The following is a 23,076-nucleotide window of genomic DNA, read 5'->3' as shown; positions in this document are numbered from 1 at the left end:
ATCTAATAGCATCATTTTCGCCACACACACTGGGGATGTAGGTCATTTAGGTGTTAATGTTGACCTGTATTACATCAAAGCAGCGGTCAGTCAGTACCTGACCTGGTTAAGATTAAACTAGTCATCAATCAGACAATGTCTCCTCACCATAGTCCTGAGGGGTGTGTACTATGTGGTAACTTTATAAGATTAGCTGAGAATAATTACATCTAAAATACTTAGCCTTGGCCAGGAAGGGTTGATGTCATCAGACGGTGTCCAACGTTCTTTGGGTGTTTCAATCCTAAACCGTAATACCCTCCTGTTGGCTGGTCGGCAGTGGTGGCAAAATCACTGCCCATCTCCTCCTCCTGGCTTCCAGCTCAGCTCCTCTCTCCTGTTCCATAGCCAGCAAGAGGCTCTTTCTGCTGCCTCCCCCATCCTGCAAGCTGCTGTCTTCCTCTCCTTTCCTGTCATTACAATGGCTGTAAGCATTCTCCATACCGACTGGGCCGGGAATCCTCTACAGCCGACCTCAACTGGAAACAGCCATGCCTGCCATCCTTTCCCCCTGCAGTCTTGCAAAAGGTCCTGGTATTTGGCACTCTTCCTTTCAAAGGCTTGGTCGCACCTTTCTTCCCACGGGACTGTAAGTTCAATCAGGATGATCTTCTTCGCCTCTTCAGACCACAGAACCGCATCTGGCCTCAGGGTTGTCTGGATGAAGAATATGCAGCACACAACTGAAATACCAAATCAGTTGAATCAGAGCAAAGCATTTGACACAGTAGCCTGGAGTTTTCTCTGGTGCTCTGTGGTCCATGGACAGGAGCCCAATGGCTCAGATGGTAATTCAGCCAAGGGCACAAGAGTGACCTTTGAAATTGTAAATCAAAATATTCACTTTCACATGTTCCAACTGCTCCATTTTGTCATTACACAGGCCCCTACATCATTTAGGGTTAGGTATGGTCATCAAGATGTAAGGTTGGAGGATTGCTTTTCCTGTTCCCACCTTATCAGCCAAGTTCAGAAGAATTTATTTCGTTGTATTCTTTAATTTTATTAAGTGCTTGTCATGTAATGCACGTACAAGTACTGTGTGTTGTGCAGCTGAGGGGGTAGGGCGGTCATCCTCCAACTTGTGTGAATAGCAAAAAAACTGTACTGTACAGCGTTTTGAGTGGTCATCAAGACGCGAAAAGAGTTATATATATATAGTCCAGATGTAAGAGATGGTCCAAGAAATGAGATAAAACGAGAAACCTTTTACATCCCACAATGGGGAAATTTGCGATGTAAAGAGGGCAGTCAAAAATTTACATCAGTAAGTAATAGTAAATAAGGATGCAATACTTACAATTGTGGGGAAATGTTTAAAAAAACGATTTAAAATTAAAATAAAGATTTTTAAAAATGTAATAAAGACTAATATATACCCATGCTTGCAGCGACTGTGTGCAACCTTGTGGAAGCTGCCACTAAAGTGATTCTTTCTTCAGACGTAATAAAACAACAGAAACATGCCTCCATTTCCTGTTGTGTAGTGTCATCCAAGTGAACTGCACCTACACTGAGTCCACAGAATGTTGGGGCCAGACACTCTTGGATGACACTACACGAGCAGTATGGAGGCATGTTATGTTTTTTTCTGTTGTTTTATTACGCTGGAAAGATCTGTTAGTAGATTGCGCCTTTAATTCAGCATAAAATCCGTAAAATGATCAACTCAAGTGGACACATGATGAATCAGACAAACATCAAAAATTGAGCTATTCTCTCTAGAGACAGCCACCCGAGGTCAATAGAAGAGTCTTGAACAGATGTCTAAAACACATAAACTTCTTCCAGGAAATATTTTCGGTTTCTGTAACTGTGGGTTGGGTTCTGACTCAACTGTGGTCAGCCTGCCCTAGTAGAGGACTAACTGTGCTTAAAGGCTGAAAACGCCCAATGACACTAAGGCCACAACTGACATATGTCCTGTAATGGAATTTACTTAATAACCACCACTTTACTTAATAACTTCCTAGCTTATGCTTACAGCAGATATTTCATCTAATGTACAGCTCGACATAAACTTTATGGTGCACCGTTGTCTATTCATGTCTCTGCAGAAGCTGATCCTGAGGTCACCTGAATTCTATAGTGACTTTTTGCAGCACTTTGGTTGAACTGTGTTTATCCCTGTTCGAAGAACTCAGCTGACTGACATTATTTCCTCTCCAACACATTTAAGATGCAGCCTATAAGTCACACCTTTACAGACTATATGTTCCAGACACAGAACAATACATGACCCCATAACATCAAAGAAGTGCAGACCTCCAAACACAAGGGGTATTCACCATCTTGCCCTACGTTCTAAAACTGTATGTCTCTTCAGAACAGACACACAGCAATGGTGAGGATGGAGTTGTGAACTGGTCATCACAACCTGTTTCTCTATTCCTCAACGGAGGATGGAAGCATTATTAAAGAAAAGTAAAGTATAAAAGTAATATGTATATGTTACAACCTAGTTTTTGTGGAGGAGGAAGGAAGCAACACAGCGTAGATGGTGTCAGCAACGAGCCTTTTATTGTTAAAGTAATAACAAATGATTTGTATTAACAACAGCAACAGTGAACAAAGGGCAATGAAGTGATTGTTGTCTTTATGTCAATGTTTTTACTGTGAAGTGTGTAAGAACAGTAAAAAGAATTAAGGAATTGATTAAATTATATAGGCCTTAATTAGTCTTGTTATTATATTCTTTCCATGTTGTGGCTGACTCATAGTCTGATCTCAGAATAGTGGTCCAATCTCACAAAGGATCTGATGGTTTTCACTTATTCATTTTGTAATTTACTGCCCACCTGTGGCAGCAGCAGGTTATTGTCCCTGGAAGCTAGTTTGACATCCAGCCATTTAGTCAGACCAGTAGCCTTATATACAGTAGAGTACTATAAAGCAACAGCTATTAACTGAACCAAACTTGTAACATGTCTTATTAAAATGTTATTTGTTTCATTTTTGGGAAAGTTAATATTAAATATATTACTACATTTAATCTAAAAAAGATCAATATTTTCAATGAAAACTAGTGAATGCAACCAAGCATTGTGTATGTATCATTAAACAAAAATACTGAAAAATCGGTTGAGTTCTGAACATTTTCATTGTGGATTGACCTACTGCACAAGATTTGACCGTGAGGTAAAAACAGCAACAAGATGTGGTCTGGTTAGAATTAGAATATGTGGTGACTTTATTTAGGTATAATTGTTGCAAATGTCTGACAAATCTTTATTTTAAAGTAGCTTACTTACTGGAGATCAGCCACCACTGAGCATTACTCAATCAACAAGGTGTGTGTGTGTCCTGTATCTTTGTGAGGACCATTTTAAGCATAGACCCAACAGAGTGAGGACATTTTTGGAAAGTGAGGACATTTTGACCAGTCCTCACTTTTTCAAAGGGCTGTTTGAAGGTTAAGATTTGGTTTTAGGGTTAGGGTTAGGGTTAGGTTTAGATTAGGGTTAGGCATTTAGTTTGGATGGTTAAGGGTAGGGTAAGGGGCTAGGGAATGTATTTGGTCAATGAGTCTCCTCACTAAGATAGAAGTACAAACGTGTGTTAGTGTGTAAAGTGAGAGGCATATGAGAGGGGGATGCACCTATCAAACTTATGTATATTTATATCCACATGATATTATATGGTTATGTTTGACAACTTCTGTTACTCCCTAATTCACCAACTCCTGTAAGTCAGCCTCTGTTTACAAAGGGAATTGTAAGCTTAGTTCCTGTAACCTTTGTGATTTATCTAAAGTTTCTTCGATATTACATTGACTTAACATTGTTTCTGATCGGTCTACATTTTTCGATGATGATGAGAGTTTTATTCATCACATCTAGCCAAATAAGTTCTTTAGTTTGTCTGTTATCACTAGAAGAAAAAGATCACTACAGTGTTATTACTTATTATTTAAATGCTTTCTTAACAAGTGTAAGCTGTTTTTTGTGAGGGTTTTAAATTATAAGGCTTTCATCCCTACAAACATCAAATTGGTTCCCAAATCATTAACTGAAACCTACTTCACTCCTATCTAAAGATAGATTGCCAACTCATATGACGGCAGTACATGAGGTGAGGACAGTGATCAATTTTACATTCTCCTGCAGATACCTCTGAAGCTATCATAGTCCCGCAGAAAGTGATCACCAGCTGTACCAGTGCTGGCCAGGATAGCTGTATGTAAGAGGTTCTTTAAATTTCTCTCGTACACTTTCTGATAGATTTCTTGATGAACATCCTGCAAGAAGCAAGACCACAAGTGAGTGTGTGAGTGAGCGAGCCATTGATTGAGTGAGTGAGCAACTTTTTAAATCTTTTTACACAAACAGCTACTATCTTGTCATCAAGAAGAGGGACTCTTTTCTTTTGGATACTCTCAGCTCTGGCGTCAGGTGTTTGTAAGGCACAGCCTGCTTGCTAAGAACCAAATGCAATAATGCGAACATGTACAACTAAAACTATTTAATGGTGCATTGGGATTTTATAAATGAGCTTTAACTAAGATGCCAAATTCATGTTTGGAATAAGAAAATAAACTCACAGTACAATCTTCAGTTTCACTTACCCATACACACTCCTAGGTTATAGGTATACATGTACTAGGTTATTATTCTGTTTCTGTTTGGTTTAGTGAATTAAGCCTATCAGTTTATTCTGTTTTCTTATTGGATTTTTGTCGGTTGCAAAACAGGCTACACATAAATGACCTGATAATGCATTTATTCTTCTTGAAAGGCAAGCAGCCAGGGCTTTTGGTATCTGCTTGTACCACTGTAATTGCTTGCAGTTACTTTGTTACAACGACATTGTTAACTCGCTTCGACAAAAGCAGCAATTGTGCTGCCATTTTGGATCCTTTCTTCTTCTGCCTTCATGCTTTTCTCTCTGATTGCAACATTTTGCAAATTTATCTGTTTCTCTGTGGGTTTGGGTTCAACCATATCTGTCTGATAGTTTCAATTGTAGATGTCAAACCAAATACTCTAAATAATTGATAAAGATCCTCAAGGCTCATTATTAGCACTACTGCTATTTACTTCATAAATTATATCTATTTCAACTCAGCGCTTTAATAAATTCATTTCAGCAGGCTGACTCATATCATCAACTAGATTGAGTTGCAGTAATGAGCCTCTCTAGTCACATCTTGAAGAGTTCCCACTTGGCTATCGGGCGATCAAAGGATTAAGTACTTTGACCTGAATCTCTTTTGTGAACTGACTGACCATTTGGGCTGAAAAACATTTAGTGAGTAAACTAGGCTCTAACTAACTAATATATGACTGTTAATCTGCATGTTATCTAAACTAACAAATAAATAATGACTTAATACGACAGGCAACATATGGGCACACATTGCAGTAGCACACTGAGAACTTTATATCTATATTGATGACAATGCACTGTGGAGAAATTGACATGATTTACAATCACATACCCACCTTCCTTAAAGCTAAGCAATCCATTTCAAGTTTCAAAGTGGATTTGATTTTCTGTGTACTAAAGTCTTGGAGTGGTGGAAGTGGTGGCCATAGAAATACTGAATTATTTGTTTGTATCTGAAGCTCATCTTGCTGACTGGTTCGCAGCTTCAGTGACAATAAGCGATCACCTTATCAAACAGAATACAATGATATCTTGCACAAAAAAACTTGACACTGTAGATCTTAACAGGAAACAAGTTGCTGGCAGATAATTGGATGCTATTGTAATAAACACAGTGAAAAAGGAATCAAACTTATTCAACTTTAGCAGCTGAATTTCTGCACCAAAGGGTGCTTTTGTCAGATCTGAGTTGCAAAACTACATTTAGGGTCAGAGTGGGATATCGATGGCTAATCCACACATACACACCTTCAAAAGGTTTCCTTGCGCAGTTGCAATTTCCTACAGGACGATACTAAAGCTGAAAGACAACATTCTCCATGAATTGAGTTGTTTATCAATGGTTCATTGACAGTATGAGGCAGGGGTATTATTGAGCAGTCAAGGAATACAATCAGTAGCACTCTCCTAGTAATTAACCACAATAAAGTTGAATGATATTAATTAGCGGTTTATAAATCATCTTAAACTAAGACTTAATATTAATCTATAAATCTGAAGACAGTTTGCTGCAAGGTTAGTGTTTATCCTCTGGCAGGACAACTTTCCTTTTAACCTTTATTTATTTAATTACAAACTTTCTTGGAAACACCTATATAGATGGGAATTGCACAGCTTTAGCAGCAGAAACTTATTTGAATACTTAGATAACTGAGACTTGAATGATATGCAAAAAAAGTCCCTTTACCAATTACCTAAAAAGTGTTACTTGTATCATTCCGAGTGACAAGGTATCGATGACTGCTGGGGCTTTTGTTGTTTATAAAGTTAGCTTCAATAGAAGCAAAGACATGGTTGAAGCAGAAGCAAAATAACACTGACATTACTTTTGCACCACTTTTGAATTGTAAATCTTTCTCACAGATTTGTATCTAAAGAGTTGTTATTGCTAGTATTAGTTAGCACAGCAACATATTTTCAACATATAGCACTCTTTAATTACTTTTGGTAATAAAAATGCCTGAATGCGTAGAAAGTTGCAATCCTGAATTTAGGATTTATTAACATATGGAACTGTTAAGGAATGATTAATTACAGAGTAAATATCAATGAGCATTTATTTACACACACCAGCTTGTCAGATTGATATGCTTGTAGATTTAACAATGCAGTTGAAGAAAATGTTGCCTCATAATGTGTTGAATTGTTTTTAAAATAATATAGGGTGAATTCGGTGATTCTGGGGACATTTGTTTCAATTTTGTCTTCTGCGACTTATTCCAATATCTGTTTTACATTAGATCAATACATATTACATTTTCTGTAACTTAAGATGTTTTCTACCACACCAGAAGAAAGAATGGAGATATCATAGATGAGATGATGACACAGCTTTCAGTGTTCTTTTGTGCCAAAAGAAAGAAAGTTCTGCCTGAATTTGACAGGTCACTTTGGAATCTGGAACACTTGTATTAGGTTTAAAAAGAACCTAAATCACCTTGCCAAGCATGCCAAGCTCAACATTACCAATATAAAAAAAAGTATTATGCAAAAAGGACAGAAAGCTGAATAAGAAAAATGTATATTATTCAGCAATGTCATTAATTCATATTGACATGTCATTTATTTTCATAAAGAGCCCTTAACATCTTAAATTAAGAAACTTAATATTAATTTAAAACAATAACAATATCAGATTATTTTATTCAGTAATTTGCCTCTCTATTCAGGGAACAAACAGGTGAGAGACCATCAGCATTGATCAGCCCATTGTCTTCACATGTTTCGTAATAACAATGGCTGCGACCACAGACCTCTCTTCTTTGGATCATCTTTTCTGGAGAGTTAATCTTATTATGTGCTGGTTAGCTAACCAGACAATCAGTTTAAATAGATAGGACCGACTGCATTTACCATTAACTCCTGTCTGACAAGTGAAGATCATATGCTACATCTCTTAGTTTATCTTGTATGCATTTGTAGTCAAGTAAAATGTATATTTCCCTCTATTGTGAACTTCAGTCCCAGATTATTCAGCATATTGTCCTACACATTAATCATGATTGATAAAGTGGGATAGCCAATAAATGTTTGGAAAACAAATTACTTTCTACACTCATAGCGCTTGTTGAATACATCACAAACATAATTTGATAACATTTAGAACATTATTTTTATTTATAAAAGATTGATATCCTTAACATTAATCTTCCTTGTGAATCCTGACATTGACACTGTCATGCAATTCCAAGGAGAGCTTCTGGAGTGACACTCTGTTCACTCGCCTCTGTGACATCAACCTCATGAAGTCCTGATTTTAGTCACATGATATCCATGCTAACCTATAGTTAAAAAGTCCTATTGACTAGATTTTGTTCGAACAGGATATAAACAGACTGAAGTTTAGATGTCCCAGACCTGAATTCACCTCATGATAAAACACAAATATTTGTACCACCCTTGGATATCCCTCTCTGTCACCACTGTTATTAAGCCTATGTGCTGAAGGTGTAATGCATGTTGGTTAATATGTGGGGTGGTTTCTGACCTGTACATCTCACACTCTTTGTTGTAGTCGTGGTTGATGTCTTTGAGCGCCTGAGAGAAGAGTAACACAGGGACCCGATCTCGCTCTTTGTCCTTTGTTGCCAGTGACGTCTCTGTTTTTGCCAGTTCAAAACCTCCCAGCTGAAAAAACAATAAAATTAAATAAAATATTAAGATATTATTCACTGGCCTCAACACCTCAACTGCCACAATTCAGATGGATTGAAGCCAAACCGGCATACTCTGCTTTCACTACCTTGACCCTGTAGCCTTCAGCCACCAGGAACTTGTTGCTGTTGATACATCCATGAACCTTACTTTTTTCTTCAGTTTGGTGCAATCTTAAAAGAGAAAGAAATACTCAAATAATTGTATCACAATGATGAACTTATAAACTGTAACTAAGTGTTTTTATTATTAACACTAAATAAAATTATGGAAGGTTGTATTTGTTTTCTAAGTCCACAAATAATTCTCACCAACTCTGCAGCTCTGTCTGGGGCGTCTTTCCTCATTGTTTTGGTTGAATGGCACATATATTCAGTCAGCAGCTGTTTAGGCTGACTGCTCAGTCAGCCAATTTACAAAGATCTATTTTAATATCAAACAATGTTTTCTCATGTTTCTCAATATGTGCCCAAATATGTGCTCAAATAAATAACCCCACCCTGTTTATTTCTCTTCTGTTCAATATTTCCTTGCACACCTTGCACATTCAAATTTGTCAGTAAATAAAACACAAAAGGAACACATGATTAACAGAGTCTTGCGGTGGCTTATGTCCAGACATATGAACTTTTCTGTCCAGGACAGTTTAGAGCCAGGAATCCAGAACCTGTCGGAGACTCCTCTCACAGTACTCCATGATAATCAGGAACTGAGGGCTGGGTCCTAGGCGAACATACACATTGTTTGAATTTAAAGGTTTAATTTGAATGACTGTTTGTGATTTTCTATCTCACTCCTACTCACCGTCCTTATCCTGGACACAGATGCCAAACATTCGCAGGATGTTGGGCGACTCAAACGCCTCATGGTTTCAATCTCCTTCTTGTTATAGACTGTACCTCCCTTTACATTTTAGAGAAAATGTTTTCAGATTGGATAATACAACAGGCTATGGTAAAATTCATGCAGGATCGAGTTTTCTGGCCAATCACTATCATTAACTCCTTTAATTAGTTAATTTCTAATTAACTTCTTATTGCTTGATGGTCAGTTGCATCCAAAGATACAGTGTCACTTGTATAAAAATCCTCTTATTCCCACAGAGATGTCGAACAGAACAAAAGAAACAAAAGAAGGAATTTTGCAGAAAAGACTGTAACATTGAGTCAACTGCCACTTCATACAAGATTCAGATAAACTCTGAGGAACATTTGCATTTTGTGGATGTTGATCATCATCCCTTACATTGTAAATGCATGAAGTAGGATTGCTAAAGGCCCAATATAGAAGAAATGATTACCTGACACATGTTTTAATACAGACTAATTGTCAACCTATACCTTTAATATCCTCTGACTCATGGTTTCAACATATACTGGTGTTAATTCACACACTGATTTCTATCTACTCAAGTGCTGAAATTATATTTCCAGGACTGTGCTATTTTATTATAGTCGTTTCTACATAATTTTCAAGTACATTAGTTCAACAAAAATTTATTAGGTGGGGTATAGAAATTTGAGAGCTTAACATTGTTTGCAGTTTGCAACACCTTTCCATAATTAGACCACCAACAACCAAAACCCTGGTGAGGAGGAACCCTCTGCAGTTTGCCTTTAATTGATTTATGAAATGTTGATTATATCAGTTTAAACTCGCAGCCTCAAGGACTGTAAAACAACTTCATACTTTAAATTGGCCAATCATAATAGTTTAAAATAAAATTACACTGGTAGTGTTGTCTGGTCAGTTAGAACTGCTTTCTTTGTCTTTTCATTCAGTATCCTTCTGCAGTGGAGCACTTGACCTTGGACTGGCTTCTCACAGGGTCCGTATATCTCTTTGATGACCACTGTAAAACCATTATACTGTCCTTTGTAGACCCTGAGGTCAATGTCTCCATGAAGGGCCTCTTGGGAAGATCGTATCAGTTCTTCTGGTTTGATCATCTGAGGAGTCCACATCGGTCTTGTCAGTTATTCACTGTGAAAATGCACAATTCAATTCAATTCAATCTAATTTTTTTGTATAGCACTCAAATCATAACACACATCATCGAAAGAGAGACCAGAAACATTTGAGTCTGTCATCTGTCATCCTGGTAATAGCTATGTCACATCTCAAAATGTCCATTTGACTCGTGAAGTCGGATTTTCTGTCATCATGTAAACAAGTATTGAACATAACACTGACATATCATCACCAACTTAGCAAACAGCTGCTTATCTCCACATCCAGCCATTCAGAACTACACAATAATGAATTTGAGGGCGTTTGTGTCCATGTCCTGTCACATTTGGATAGATCAAGAGTGTGTTAGGGTCGATGCATGTAGCACTATATGCATAAAATACTAATCTAGAAGCTTGTGATCTGGTGTACTCACATAGCTCCACAATCTTTTCCTACATCTCTCAGGTGATGGTATCCATTTTGTCTTCCTGGCTCTTCATGTACTCCAGCAGCACTGGAGGAAGAAAATGACACTGATGACACAAAGGCAACGAGACCTTCAACATCATTAAACCATCTTCTCTATAGTATCACAATGTCAATTTAGAAAAGCTCCAAGCACATTATACTCCAGCCATAATAAGTGTTCAAATAAGACAAGTCTGATTTTCCAAAACTTGATGAAAATTCAATCATTAAGACAATATCTGTTTGAATACATTTTGTGGTTTGGGTCAATGTGCAAATACCAACAGAATTCACGAGGGCGTTTCTGTTCAGGACATAGAGGGAATTACAAGGTTCAAGAACTGTCATGTTACATTACGTTGTCCTAACTTCAAGAGTGAAGTGACAGAGGTTTGTTAGATTCTTGCAAGTTTGCATTAGCAAAACTTTTTCACCAATTAAATGTTCTTGCATTGCTTTAATTTTAGACTGGTTGATGAGTGCAGATAAAATTTACTTGAATCTATTTAATATTCTTTTAACATATTATTCAAATTTCTTGTCTGCTCTGATCAGTCACAGAAAAATTGAAACCCTGAAACTGGGGGCGAGGTATTGCTTCAGACAGGTCATCAAGCGTAAATTAGCAATATCAAATTTTAGCCTATAAGACAATAGGTTGAAGTTTGATTTTAAGCTAAATCTAAGCTGCAAAGCTGTTGTAATCAGGTTCTCACATTTCTTGAGCCTGCATCGTCCTTCCCATCGACCTCATCTGCTTTCACTCTGAGGTCTGTTCAAACACGCTGCACACCAAGGCTCCCCTGCTCCACCTGCAGAGTTGTACAGTGTGTAAGCTGGAAGGCATCATTTAGGCTTCATTCACACTGCTGAATTCCGTCTCTGTGGCTGCTGGATTTCCCTCAGGATGCTACCTGCATCAAGTTGGCCAATGTGTACTTTCTGATGAGCTGTGCTGATTTCAGAGTGATGGAGAGTTCGAGGGCTTTTCCCACATCAGCAGCGGCTGAACCGTGTCCTCTTTTGATGGACCTCACCAGCTCCTCCAGGGCTTTGACTGGAGAGACACACGGTGGCAAAGCGTTTCTTGTTGGCCTTCTCACATTCTCATAACCAGGGTGTAGATTCCCTGAGGCACTGGACAGGATGGGATCTATAAAGTCCATAATCAGCCAGGAGAGAGTGAGAGGAAGTTACATTATACAATGACAAAAATAAATCAGAGACGCATGCAAATTAACTTATAACTAGTGTAAAATTAAGTAATCTACAGTTTCGTAACTGATGTAACTCAAAGCAAAGTGAGTTCATTTTCACCTCTGAAAGTGCTCTGATTTAAAACTTTCTGCTGGGCTGTGGCTTGTTGCCAGAAGTAGATAGTGATGATGTTCACTTGCCAAGAACTTCTTTGTTTTTACAATACAAGAGGTTACAATTCTCCCTCCGAACAACACCACCGCTGTTAAGCCAGACCAGGCCAACTGGTTAGGACAAGCTGGATTAGCATGCTAATTTAAAGACGAAAAGAGGTGATTGGCATTGCACAGCTTTTGACTTTGGGGTAAAGAATGAAGATGCTGGAACTATGTTAGACTGGTATGGAAACTGAGAAGGGCTGTGGTTACTGGTTTAAAATATGGATTCATCTGCTACTGAAAATAGTTCCCAACAAAGAACATTTTAGTGATGTTTTTAAAAAACTAAGCAACCACCTCGTTTAATCAAATTACTGAATCTTTTCTGTTAAATAACACTATAAGTTGTGTCCATTTGTTTTACTTCATAGGAACCAACAATAAGGAGCTGAAAGTCACATATGGAGTATGGGAAGTCAAAAGTTGAGACACAGCCTACCACTTTTTGGGTTTGGATCTATTTATGGCATTCGCTGATGGAATAAAATGTCATGTCCTGCTGTTTGGTCCACACAACGAAGTGTTGATTTCCTTTTTTTTCAGACAGATTTAATGCTGCAGGTCTCTGGACATACAGTCTTAACATTACCAACGTACCACACATCTGAATTCAACACGAACTGGTCTGTATGTGTATGAAAGCGCCATGGGCTATGATGTTGATGGTTTATTCATAAAGTACCTGGTGAGAAAAATGCTGCCTTCATGATGTCCATAGTTGGATAAATGCTGAAATGAATAAAAACCTTTTGAGCTCTTTTGTCATGTATTGAGTATTACTGATAATCCTCGTTACTGCAGCTTTCTTGTTAAATAACAGTTAATTGAATCATTCTAGGCTACAAAGATACAATGCACCCATGAAAAACACAATTTGTAATATTTTGATGAGAGCAAAATTAAACCTGCTTGTCCGCCACAATGCATGCATTCACCCAAATGGCCAAGCAGCTCAAATTGTTGTTAAAGATATTCGACTCAAGACCCAAATGTCAGCCTCATGGTGATGCCAAAGAAAAGGTCAGAGGATCATCCTAATCATTAGGATTCTCCCTCTGGGAACCATCCAATACTAGTTGAGGTATTTCACAGGATGAATGAAGTCACCAAAGTCATTAGAATTCATCCTGCGGGGACCATGAATGTCAAATTGGTGCAAAATTCATTAAATCATTATTGAACTACAGTTTAGAGTGCGGACATAAGTGATGGGCCACCCTGACAGAAGCAGGGCATATAGATTATGGTCCCAACCACTAAAGTGCAGTGGATGAAATAATCAATCCTCTACATCAAGAGAAGATTAAAAATGCTGTAAAATACCAAGCTAATGCTGTTTTATTTAAATTCAATAAACCATATTAAGTATTTTGTACTTGAGATGAATGATACACTCTACATGTTATACTTGTTTAATACAATTTTTTTTTCCTGCAGTATGTTTTGTTGTGGTGAGATACATCATATATTATATATTAAGCATGGGAGGGTCCAACAAGCTTACCAATTTATTCATATTGAGGATGTATCTACAGCTCTGTGCAAACATTCCTGTACCTACCCGATTGTTGTTGTCCATTCCGCCTCTATTCAAGGGCACCAACTGTGCAAGATCCGCACCAAGTGCTCCAAGTACTCTACAAAACGGTGATTTATAATTCTTCTGTATTTCCAATGAAAGCAATTGTTAGTATTAGAGTTCTTATGTGTCTACAAATCCTGATCTTATTTGACTATGTGTAGAAGAGTTGTTCAGCAGGTAAATATTTGTCTTTGTTTAATCTGTGCATTTTGTTTTTCTTCTGTGCCTCAGCCTGTGACTATTCAGGCATGTGAACAGGTTAACTCCACCTTAAACTGCCGCTCCTCAGACAGAATTCATGTTGGAGCAATGAGCAGAGTAATTATCTCTTTCTCTTTCCCTGGGGATAATAAGTCGTCCTGGTGTCAGTTTTCACCAGGTTTTTCGCCCAATTGGTCTTCAGCAAAACCTTCTTAAAGAGTAAACCGCCATAGGGAGCTGTCAGCAGGGACAACCAAAACAAAAAGATTACTTACCTGTGAGTGGAAGTCAATGAAAGCTGCCTGTCTCTACCCAGGTAAAGTGTCATTTGTTTGAGTGCTGGGAGAAAATGAAACTGTCTCTGCAGACTTCGAGTCCTCCCTCTGCTGCTCACAACTTCCTCTTCCTCTGTGACAGTTGTAGTCCTTCCCCCCTCTGGGATTTGCTCATGCACCTCTGCTCTGACACACCCTGGATTTATTAACCTGTTGGTTGAAGCAGAAGCATAACTCACTGCAAGGTGATGGAGGTGCAGAGCAGATCAGGTCTGGATGCTTTGTGACTTGTTGTTTTATTGATGATCTGTCAGGCCAGCTGTTTTCAGGGTCAGAGGATATATTAGTACCGGGGGTCCTCAAGACCAAACTGAGTAATTAAATAAATAATTAAATAATAGACGGTTTGATAAACAATTAATCTTCTCTTCAATATCTTCAAATCATTGTGTAGATTGAATCTATAGTTATTTTGTGAAGCACTAAACCAGCCTTCTCAACCCTGTCTGAAGAACCCAAAGAAACCTGTTACGCCCCCGTCCAAACCCGGTATTAGCGTCCTGAGAGATTGAACAGATTTCAATATCAGGTGTAAACCGACAAGCTTGTGATCAGATCTCTCAGGACGGAGAACAGAACAGGGCCTGCGCTCCCCTTCTGTTAGGAGAAGAGGGGGAGATTTTTGGTAAGGCGTTGAGTAACTATAGCAAAAGTTGGGTTTAAAAATGGCTAGAGAACACAGCAGTGCCACCTATGGATGCATTATAACAGTGGTTCTCAAGTGGTCTGGCTTCGGGACCCACCATCACCCCTTAATGACAAGCCGCGACCCAAATCGAGAAAAATGTTCAACTTCTCAAATTTATTTAATAAAAAGATGGTGCAGTTTGAACCTGAGATAGTACAGAATATCACAGTATGCCAACACAAAAAAACAAGTTTAATTATAAACCAAAACAACCAGCAGGTGGGGATGCTAGAGAGGGAAATATTCCCTTACACTCAATTAGCTGCCTTTTAATTAAAAACCAAAAAGTGCATCTTAAGGACACAAGGTAATACAACTTACATAACAATTCAGTAACTTCAGCCTTTTTTAACAGACTCAACAGTGCTTTCATCTACTGAGAAGTAGTTTCAAAAAGACCCAAATTATGTAGCTTTAGCTGAGAATACTCACTCACTGAATCTATGACAACAAACAAAACTGATCCTATTCACACTCCTTAACAAATACTGTTAATGAGTGTGAATAGACGGCACTCCGCTGCATAAAAAAATCCCCTTCAAAATAAAAGCACAGGATTTTTTTCTTAACATTTTTTTTTGCCAAGGCCTGAGGGGTGTGTACTATGTGGTAACTTTATAAGATTAGCTGAGAATAATTACATCTAAAATACTTAGCCTTGGCCAGGAAGGGTTGATGTCATCAGACGGTGTCCAACGTTCTTTGGGTGTTTCAATCCTAAACCGTAATACCCTCCTGTTGGCTGGTCGGCAGTGGTGGCAAAATCACTGCCCATCTCCTCCTCCTGGCTTCCAGCTCAGCTCCTCTCTCCTGTTCCATAGCCAGCAAGAGGCTCTTTCTGCTGCCTCCCCCATCCTGCAAGCTGCTGTCTTCCTCTCCTTTCCTGTCATTACAATGGCTGTAAGCATTCTCCATACCGACTGGGCCGGGAATCCTCTACAGCCGACCTCAACTGGAAACAGCCATGCCTGCCATCCTTTCCCCCTGCAGTCTTGCAAAAGGTCCTGGTATTTGGCACTCTTCCTTTCAAAGGCTTGGTCGCACCTTTCTTCCCACGGGACTGTAAGTTCAATCAGGATGATCTTCTTCGCCTCTTCAGACCACAGAACCGCATCTGGCCTCAGGGTTGTCTGGATGAAGAATATGCAGCACACAACTGAAATACCAAATCAGTTGAATCAGAGCAAAGCATTTGACACAGTAGCCTGGAGTTTTCTCTGGTGCTCTGTGGTCCATGGACAGGAGCCCAATGGCTCAGATGGTAATTCAGCCAAGGGCACAAGAGTGACCTTTGAAATTGTAAATCTAAATATTCACTTTCACATGTTCCAACTGCTCCATTTTGTCATTACACAGGCCCCTACATCATTTAGGGTTAGGTATGGTCATCAAGATGTAAGGTTGGAGGATTGCTTTTCCTGTTCCCACCTTATCAGCCAAGTTCAGAAGAATTTATTTAGTTGTATCTAAACTACAAAGGATCTCTTCAATTTTATTAAGTGTGTGTCATGTAATGCACGTACAAGTACTGTGTGTTGTACAGCTGAGGGGGTAGGGCGGTCATCCTCCAACTAGATGGTCGCCGGTCCGATCCCAGTCTTCCTCATCTGCATGCCGAAGTGTCCTTGGGCTAAATACTGAACCCCAAATTTGCCCCTCTCATAGAAACATGAATGTTTGTATGAATAGCAAAAAACTGTACTGTACAGCGTTTTGAGTGGTCATTGTAATGGCTGTTTTTATTCTTGTGTAATGATTAATAGACGAAACAGACATGTATGTAGAGAGATGAATGAACAGATGTGTTTCTCGTGGGTTAACTAACTTTATGAGTTTGGTTAAAGGTAATAGATGTTTATGGCCTTCCACCTTTTGTTTGACACTTGACAAATGATCACTGCAGGGGTCACTCAAGGGGTTTGATCAGAGGGGTGCAGGGATTTCTTGCGTGTATACAGGACGGGGGTCTTTTGTGTCGTAAACGAAGATAAGGGACCTCTGAGACAGATGGTACATGAAAGGAGTCACTCCAGAGGGCTGAGACAGAGATGGAGACAGGATGTCTACACACCTTGATCATAGATCAAAGAAGTTTATTGATAACCTTTTTGCTCCTCTTGTAATGTACTGAGAGGTGTTGGACTCAAATGCTCGACTCGGAGACAGAGATGATCAAGAATAACTTTTACTGTATGGTTACAGTACACGGAGTGGCAGTCCAGTAACAAACACAATATTCCAATAAGTGTCGGGCAGCAGCAGAAGTCGAAGGAGATCCAGTCCAGGTTCGATACACAGGTGAGGCAGTCCAATAACAAACACACAATTTCAAAGAGGGTCAGGCGGTAGCAGGGTTCGGTGAAGATCCAGTCCAGGTTCGGTACACGGGTAGACAAAAGTAGAACAGGCAGAGGTACCGACAGGGAGGAAGCAAAAGCGGAGTCGATTACACAGACCGGGGTCGGAATCACTAGAGACTTAATTAACATGGAAATCGCTGGGACGCTTGAGACACGGGGAAACAAAGATGAACTGGCAACACGACACAGGAACACACAGACTAAATACACTAGGTGATGAGGAACAGGTGCAAACAATCGGGGAGGAGCAGACAATCAACAAGGTGGAGCACACACACAAGGCAGGAAGTGAGGAGTCTGAAACGAGAGGAGAGATGAGTAACCAATCACAACCCAGAACAGAAGAATAAACGATAAACATCAGGCCAACTTAACTAGTACGCAGGGCTGGATGTAACAGTACCCCCCCCTCTTAGGGACGGCACTGGACGTCCCAGGCTGGTCAGGATGAAGGCGGTTAAAGTCTTGAATGAGGGTCGGGTCAACAATGTTCTTTGTTGACACCCACGCCCTCTCCTCAGGACCGTACCCCTCCCAGTCTACCAAGTATTGGCGGCCGCGACCGCGGTGGCGAACTGCCAAGAGGCGTTTGACCGTATACACCAGACCTCCATGGACGATCCTGGGAGGAGGAGGGGGCTTGGTGGGAGGGACCAATGGACTCTCCAATGCAGGCTTGATCCGGGACACGTGGAAGGTGGGATGCACCCTCATAGACCTGGGAAGCTTGAGTCGCACTGCAGCGGGGTTGATGATCCTGGAAATGGGGAACGGACCAATAAACCGGGGGCCAACTTGCGGGACTCCACACGTAGGGGAATGTCACGGGTGGACAGCCAAGCTCTATTGCCAGGTTGGTACGTGGGTGCAGAAGTCCGTCGTCGGTCCGCCATCCTTCTTGCACGGACTGAGCTTCTTAGGAGGACCTCACGGACCCCACTCCAGACCCGACGGCACTGATGGATGAACCTCTGGGCAGAGGGGACGTTGACTTCCTTCTCTAGGTCGGGGAACAGTGGTGGTTGGTAGCCATAGGCACACTGAAATGGGGACAGGCCGGTAGATGAACTGGGTAACGTATTGTGTGCGTACTCTACCCAGATGAGATGATTACTCCAGGTAGCCGGGTTTTGGGAGACAAGGCATCGCAGTCCGGTCTCCAGTTCCTGGTTCATCCGCTCCGCCTGGCCGTTGGACTGGGGATGGTATCCAGAGGAGAGACTGACTGTGGTGCCAAGGAGGGAACAGAACGCCTTCCAGAACTGGGAAACAAACTGTGGCCCCCGGTCTGACACCACATCCTTCGGAAACCCATGGATGCGAAAAACATGCAACAGGACAGCCTCCGCAGTTCCTTTGGCAGAAGGCAGCTTGGGCATGGGAATGAAATGAACCATCTTAGAGAATCGATCAACAACTGTTAAGATAGTGGTGTTACCTTTCGAGGGAGGCAACCCGGTAACAAAGTCCAGAGAGATGTCAGACCAGGGGCGATGGGGCACAGGAAGTGGCTGCAGAAGCCCAGAGGGTGGACGTCGCGAGCTCTTGTTCTGAGCACACACGGCACAGGCAGTCACATATTCCCTGACCTCTCCCTCCATGGATGGCCACCAGAAGCGTTGTCTGACCACAAAGAGAGTCCGCCGTATCCCAGGGTGACAAGAAACCGGAGGTATGAGCCCAATGGATGACCTGGGAACGAAGTGGAACAGACACAAACAACCGGTTCGGGACAGCCCTCCGGCACCTGACTATTAATATTTTCCTGTCTGACCTTTTGTTCAATTCCCCAGGTAACGGCCCCTACCACACAGGATGGAGGCAAGATATTAGAGGGACCTCGGGGCAGAACCAGGGTCAAACAAACGAGACAGTGCATCTGCCTTAGCATTCTTGGAACCAGGGCGATATGACAAGGAGAAATTAAATCGATTAAAAACAAAGCCCACATGGCCTGTCTGGAATTGAGTCGTTTGGCGGACCGGATGTACTCAAGGTTTTGTGATCAGTCCAAACCAAGAACGGCTGCTCTGCTCCCCAACCAATGACGCCATTCCTCCAGAGCCACTTTAATAGCCAGCAATTCCCTATTCCCCACATCGTAATTTCGTTCAGCGGAGAGAGTTTCCGAGAGAGAAAGGCGCAGGGATGGAGTTTCTTGTCCACTTGTGATCTCTGAGAGAGGATCGCCCCAACTCCTACGTCAGAGGCATCCACCTCAACCATGAACTGAAGACTAGGGTCCGGGAGTGTGAGGACGGGGCAGTAGTAAATGTCTCCTTCAATCTTTGAAAAGCTCTCTCAGCCGGTAGTGACCACTGAAACTTCATGTTGGAGGAGGTCAGTTTATGCAATGGGAAGCAATAGTGCTGAAGTTTCTAATGAAACGTCTGTAAAAATTAGCAAAACCCAGAAAGCGTTGGAGATGTTTGCGAAGTAGGAGTAGACCACTCCGTCACAGCGCTAACTTTTGCCGGATCCATCTGGATGTTGTCTTGAGAGACGATGAACCCTAGGAAAGCGACGGAGGACACATGAAATTCACACTTCTCTGCCTTTACAAAGAGTTGGTGGGTGAGAAGACGCTGGAGAACCTGGTGCACATGCTGGACATGAGTGTCCTCATCTGGGGAGAAGATGAGGATATCATCCAAATAAACAAAGACATATTTATTCAACATGTCACGGAGTACGTCGTTAACCATCGCCTGAAATACACTGGCGCATTAGATAAACCGAATGGCATCACAAGGTACTCATAGTGCCCACTGGGGGTATTAAAGGCCGTCTTCCATTCATCCCCCTCTCTTATCCTCACCAAGTGATAGGCGTTCCTCAGGTCCAGCTTGGTGAAAACCTTAGCGTTCTTTAGTAGCTCAAACGCAGAGGAGATGAGGGGAAGAGGATACCGATTCTTGATGGTTATCTCATTCAATCCCCGATAATCAATACAGGGGCGGAGTGTCTTATCTTTCTTGGCAACAAAGAAGAACCCAGCTCCAGCAGGAGAGGAGGACGGCCGAATAAGTCCCGCCGCCAGGGAAGAGTCAATATACTCGGTCATAGTCTTTACCTCCGGGGAAGACAAAGAATAGAGGCGCCCCCTAGGGGGTGAACTACCTGGTAGCAGGTCAATGGCACAGTCATAAGGTCGATGAGGCGGTAGAGAGGTAGCCCGAGTCTTGTTGAAGACTTCCTTGAGGTCTAGGTACCATGAAGGCACTCTGGAGAGGTCTGGGAAATCAGAGTCCAAAGAAGCTGTGCAAGGCGAGGTAACAGCAGAACGAGAAACAGGAAGTTCCAGACAGCTAGGAGATGAAACATCAGAGGAGTGAGATACTTTGGAGATAGAAACGGCACGAATGCAGGTGACAGAACATTTCCTGTCCCAACCTGTTACTTCCCCTGTGACCCAGTTCATGTGGGGGTTATGTTTGGAGAGCCATGGAAAACCCAGAATGAGAGGGTGTGATGGAGAGTTAAAAAGGTGAAAACTCAGAGATTCAGTATGTTCTTTGGAGATAGTCATTTGAATCGGATCAGTCCGGTGAGTTATTTTACACAGTAAGCGTCCATCTAGAGCGTGAGCCTCTAATGGCTTGGGAAGAGGAATTAATTTTAAATTTAATCTCTTAGCTAACCTCCAGTCCATAAAGCTCTCGTCAGCCCCGGAGTCAACTAAGAAAGGATAAATGACAGTCTGAGATGGTGTGATAAGCACTGCTTGCATGAGAGGTCGAACAGAAGAAACCGTAGTGTGGCTCACCAGTGTATATCTTGTAGTCGACTGTCCCCTCTGGAAAGGTGCAGAATAGTCAGGCCTGGATTTCCCACGATCCTGAAGACGTTTATCAATCTTGACGACCAGTGCTATGAGAGAGTCCACATCTTCTGGCAATTCGCGATTAATTAACTGATCCTTTATGGGCTCCGCTAACCCATACAGGAACGCGTCAAACAAGGATTCCTCATTCCAGCCACTATCGGTCGCCAATGTGCGAAATCCAATGGCATAATCAGAGACACGCCGATTGCCCTGGCGAAATCCCATCAGTGCTCTCGCTGCCTCTCAACCTGGGTTAGTGGTGTTGAAGATCTTGCTCAGTGTATTAGTAAACAGCTGAACCGAGGAGCAGACGTGCGAGTTTCTTGCCCACTCGGCAGTCGCCCATTTCTCTGCCCTGCCAGAGAGATATGATATCACGTACGCAACTTTGGAGCGTTCTGTCTGGAAAGATGGTGCATTTAATTCAAAGTGGAGACCACACTGGACAAGAAAGGCCCGACAGTCTCCAGAATCCCCAGAAAATCTCTCGGGACGGGAGAGACGTGGTGGGATAGCAGGCGGAGCAATAGTGGGAAGTGAAACTAGAGCGGGAGCTGAAGCTGGAGCTGGAGCTGGCTCTAGAACAGCACTCGGAGCGGTGAGGGTGTCAAGACGATCCATGAGCTGTTGGAACCGATCAGTCAGGAAACTAACCTGACTGTGAACATTCTCCTGGCGTTCCGACATCCCTTGCATCTCGAGGCGAACCGCGTTAAATTGTTCCTCCGTCTGATGAAGTCGTCTGCCTTGTGCCTGCAGGGCAGCGCGCACAGAATCGGAGTCGGCTGAATCCATTTTTATGGCCAGTTCGTACTGTAATGTACTGAGAGGTGTTGGACTCAAATGCTCGACTCGGAGACAGAGATGATCAAGAATAACTTTTACTGTATGGTTACGGTACACGGAGTGGCAGTCCAGTAACAAACACAATATTCCAATAAGTGTCGGGCAGCAGCAGAAGTCGAAGGAGATCCAGTCCAGGTTCGATACACAGGTGAGGCAGTCCAATAACAAACACACAATTTCAAAGAGGGTCAGGCGGTAGCAGGGTTCGGTGAAGATCCAGTCCAGGTTCGGTACACGGGTAGACAAAAGTAGAACAGGCAGAGGTACCGACAGGGAGGAAGCAAAAGTGGAGTCGATTACACAGACCGGGGTCGGAATCACTAGAGACTTAATTAACATGGAAATCGCTGGGACGCTTGAGACACGGGGAAACAAAGACGAACTGGCAACACGACACAGGAACACACAGACTAAATACACTAGGTGATGAGGAACAGGTGCAAACAATCGGGGAGGAGCAGACAATCAACAAGGTGGAGCACACACACAAGGCAGGAAGTGAGGAGTCTGAAACGAGAGGAGAGATGAGTAACCAATCACAACCCAGAACAGAAGAATAAACGATAAACATCAGGCCAACTTAACTAGTACGCAGGGCTGGATGTAACACCTCTTGGGGAGGGGCTTGTAGTGTATAAAGATGTTCATTCTCCTCTAAGTCTTTACTCATTGTATAATGTCCTTCTGGTGATTTGTACTCTGAGTCCACCTGCAGGTGCAAATTAAACTTACCAAAAAGACAACTGTATGATTTGTGCTTGACTTTACAGAAATTCCCATGACATCATCAAGACTCGAAAAGAAATATATATATATAATCCAGATGTAAGAGATGGTCCAAGAAATAAGATAAAATGAGAATCCTTTTACATCCCATAATAGGGAAAAATTTACATCAGTAAGTAATAGTAAATAAGGATGCAATACTTACAATTGTGGGGAAATGTTTAAAAAAACGATTTAAAATTAAAATAAAGATTTTTTAAAATGTAATAAAGACTAATATATACCCATGCTTGCAGCGACTGTGTGCAACCCTTGTGGAAGCTGCCGCCAAAGTGACCTCTTCTTCAGACGTAATAAAACAACAGAAACATGCCTCCA

The 23,076-nt window shown here is 41.5% G+C and overlaps 1 protein-coding gene across 1 annotated transcript; it reads right to left on the bottom strand.

Annotated features, from left to right (window-relative positions):
• Positions 1-330: 330 nt before the first annotated feature.
• Positions 331-15,855, bottom strand: LOC118109987 (mixed lineage kinase domain-like protein). The gene is given in 15 exon segments (XM_047339773.1): positions 331-722; positions 5,893-5,911; positions 5,914-5,944; positions 8,132-8,271; positions 8,387-8,471; positions 8,891-8,952; positions 8,954-9,021; positions 9,103-9,159; positions 9,162-9,197; positions 9,693-9,698; positions 10,106-10,183; positions 10,186-10,226; positions 10,228-10,247; positions 11,634-11,776; positions 15,672-15,855. Coding segments are annotated over 15 exon segments (1,362 nt in total).
• Between the last annotated feature and the right edge of the window lie 7,221 nt (positions 15,856-23,076).

Source organism: Hippoglossus stenolepis, chromosome 5 (assembly GCF_022539355.2).
Source record: "Hippoglossus stenolepis isolate QCI-W04-F060 chromosome 5, HSTE1.2, whole genome shotgun sequence".
NCBI classification, from domain to species: domain Eukaryota; kingdom Metazoa; phylum Chordata; class Actinopteri; order Pleuronectiformes; family Pleuronectidae; genus Hippoglossus; species Hippoglossus stenolepis.
Note: the sequence above shows the minus strand (reverse complement) of the source record. Positions and strands in the feature narration are given on the sequence as shown.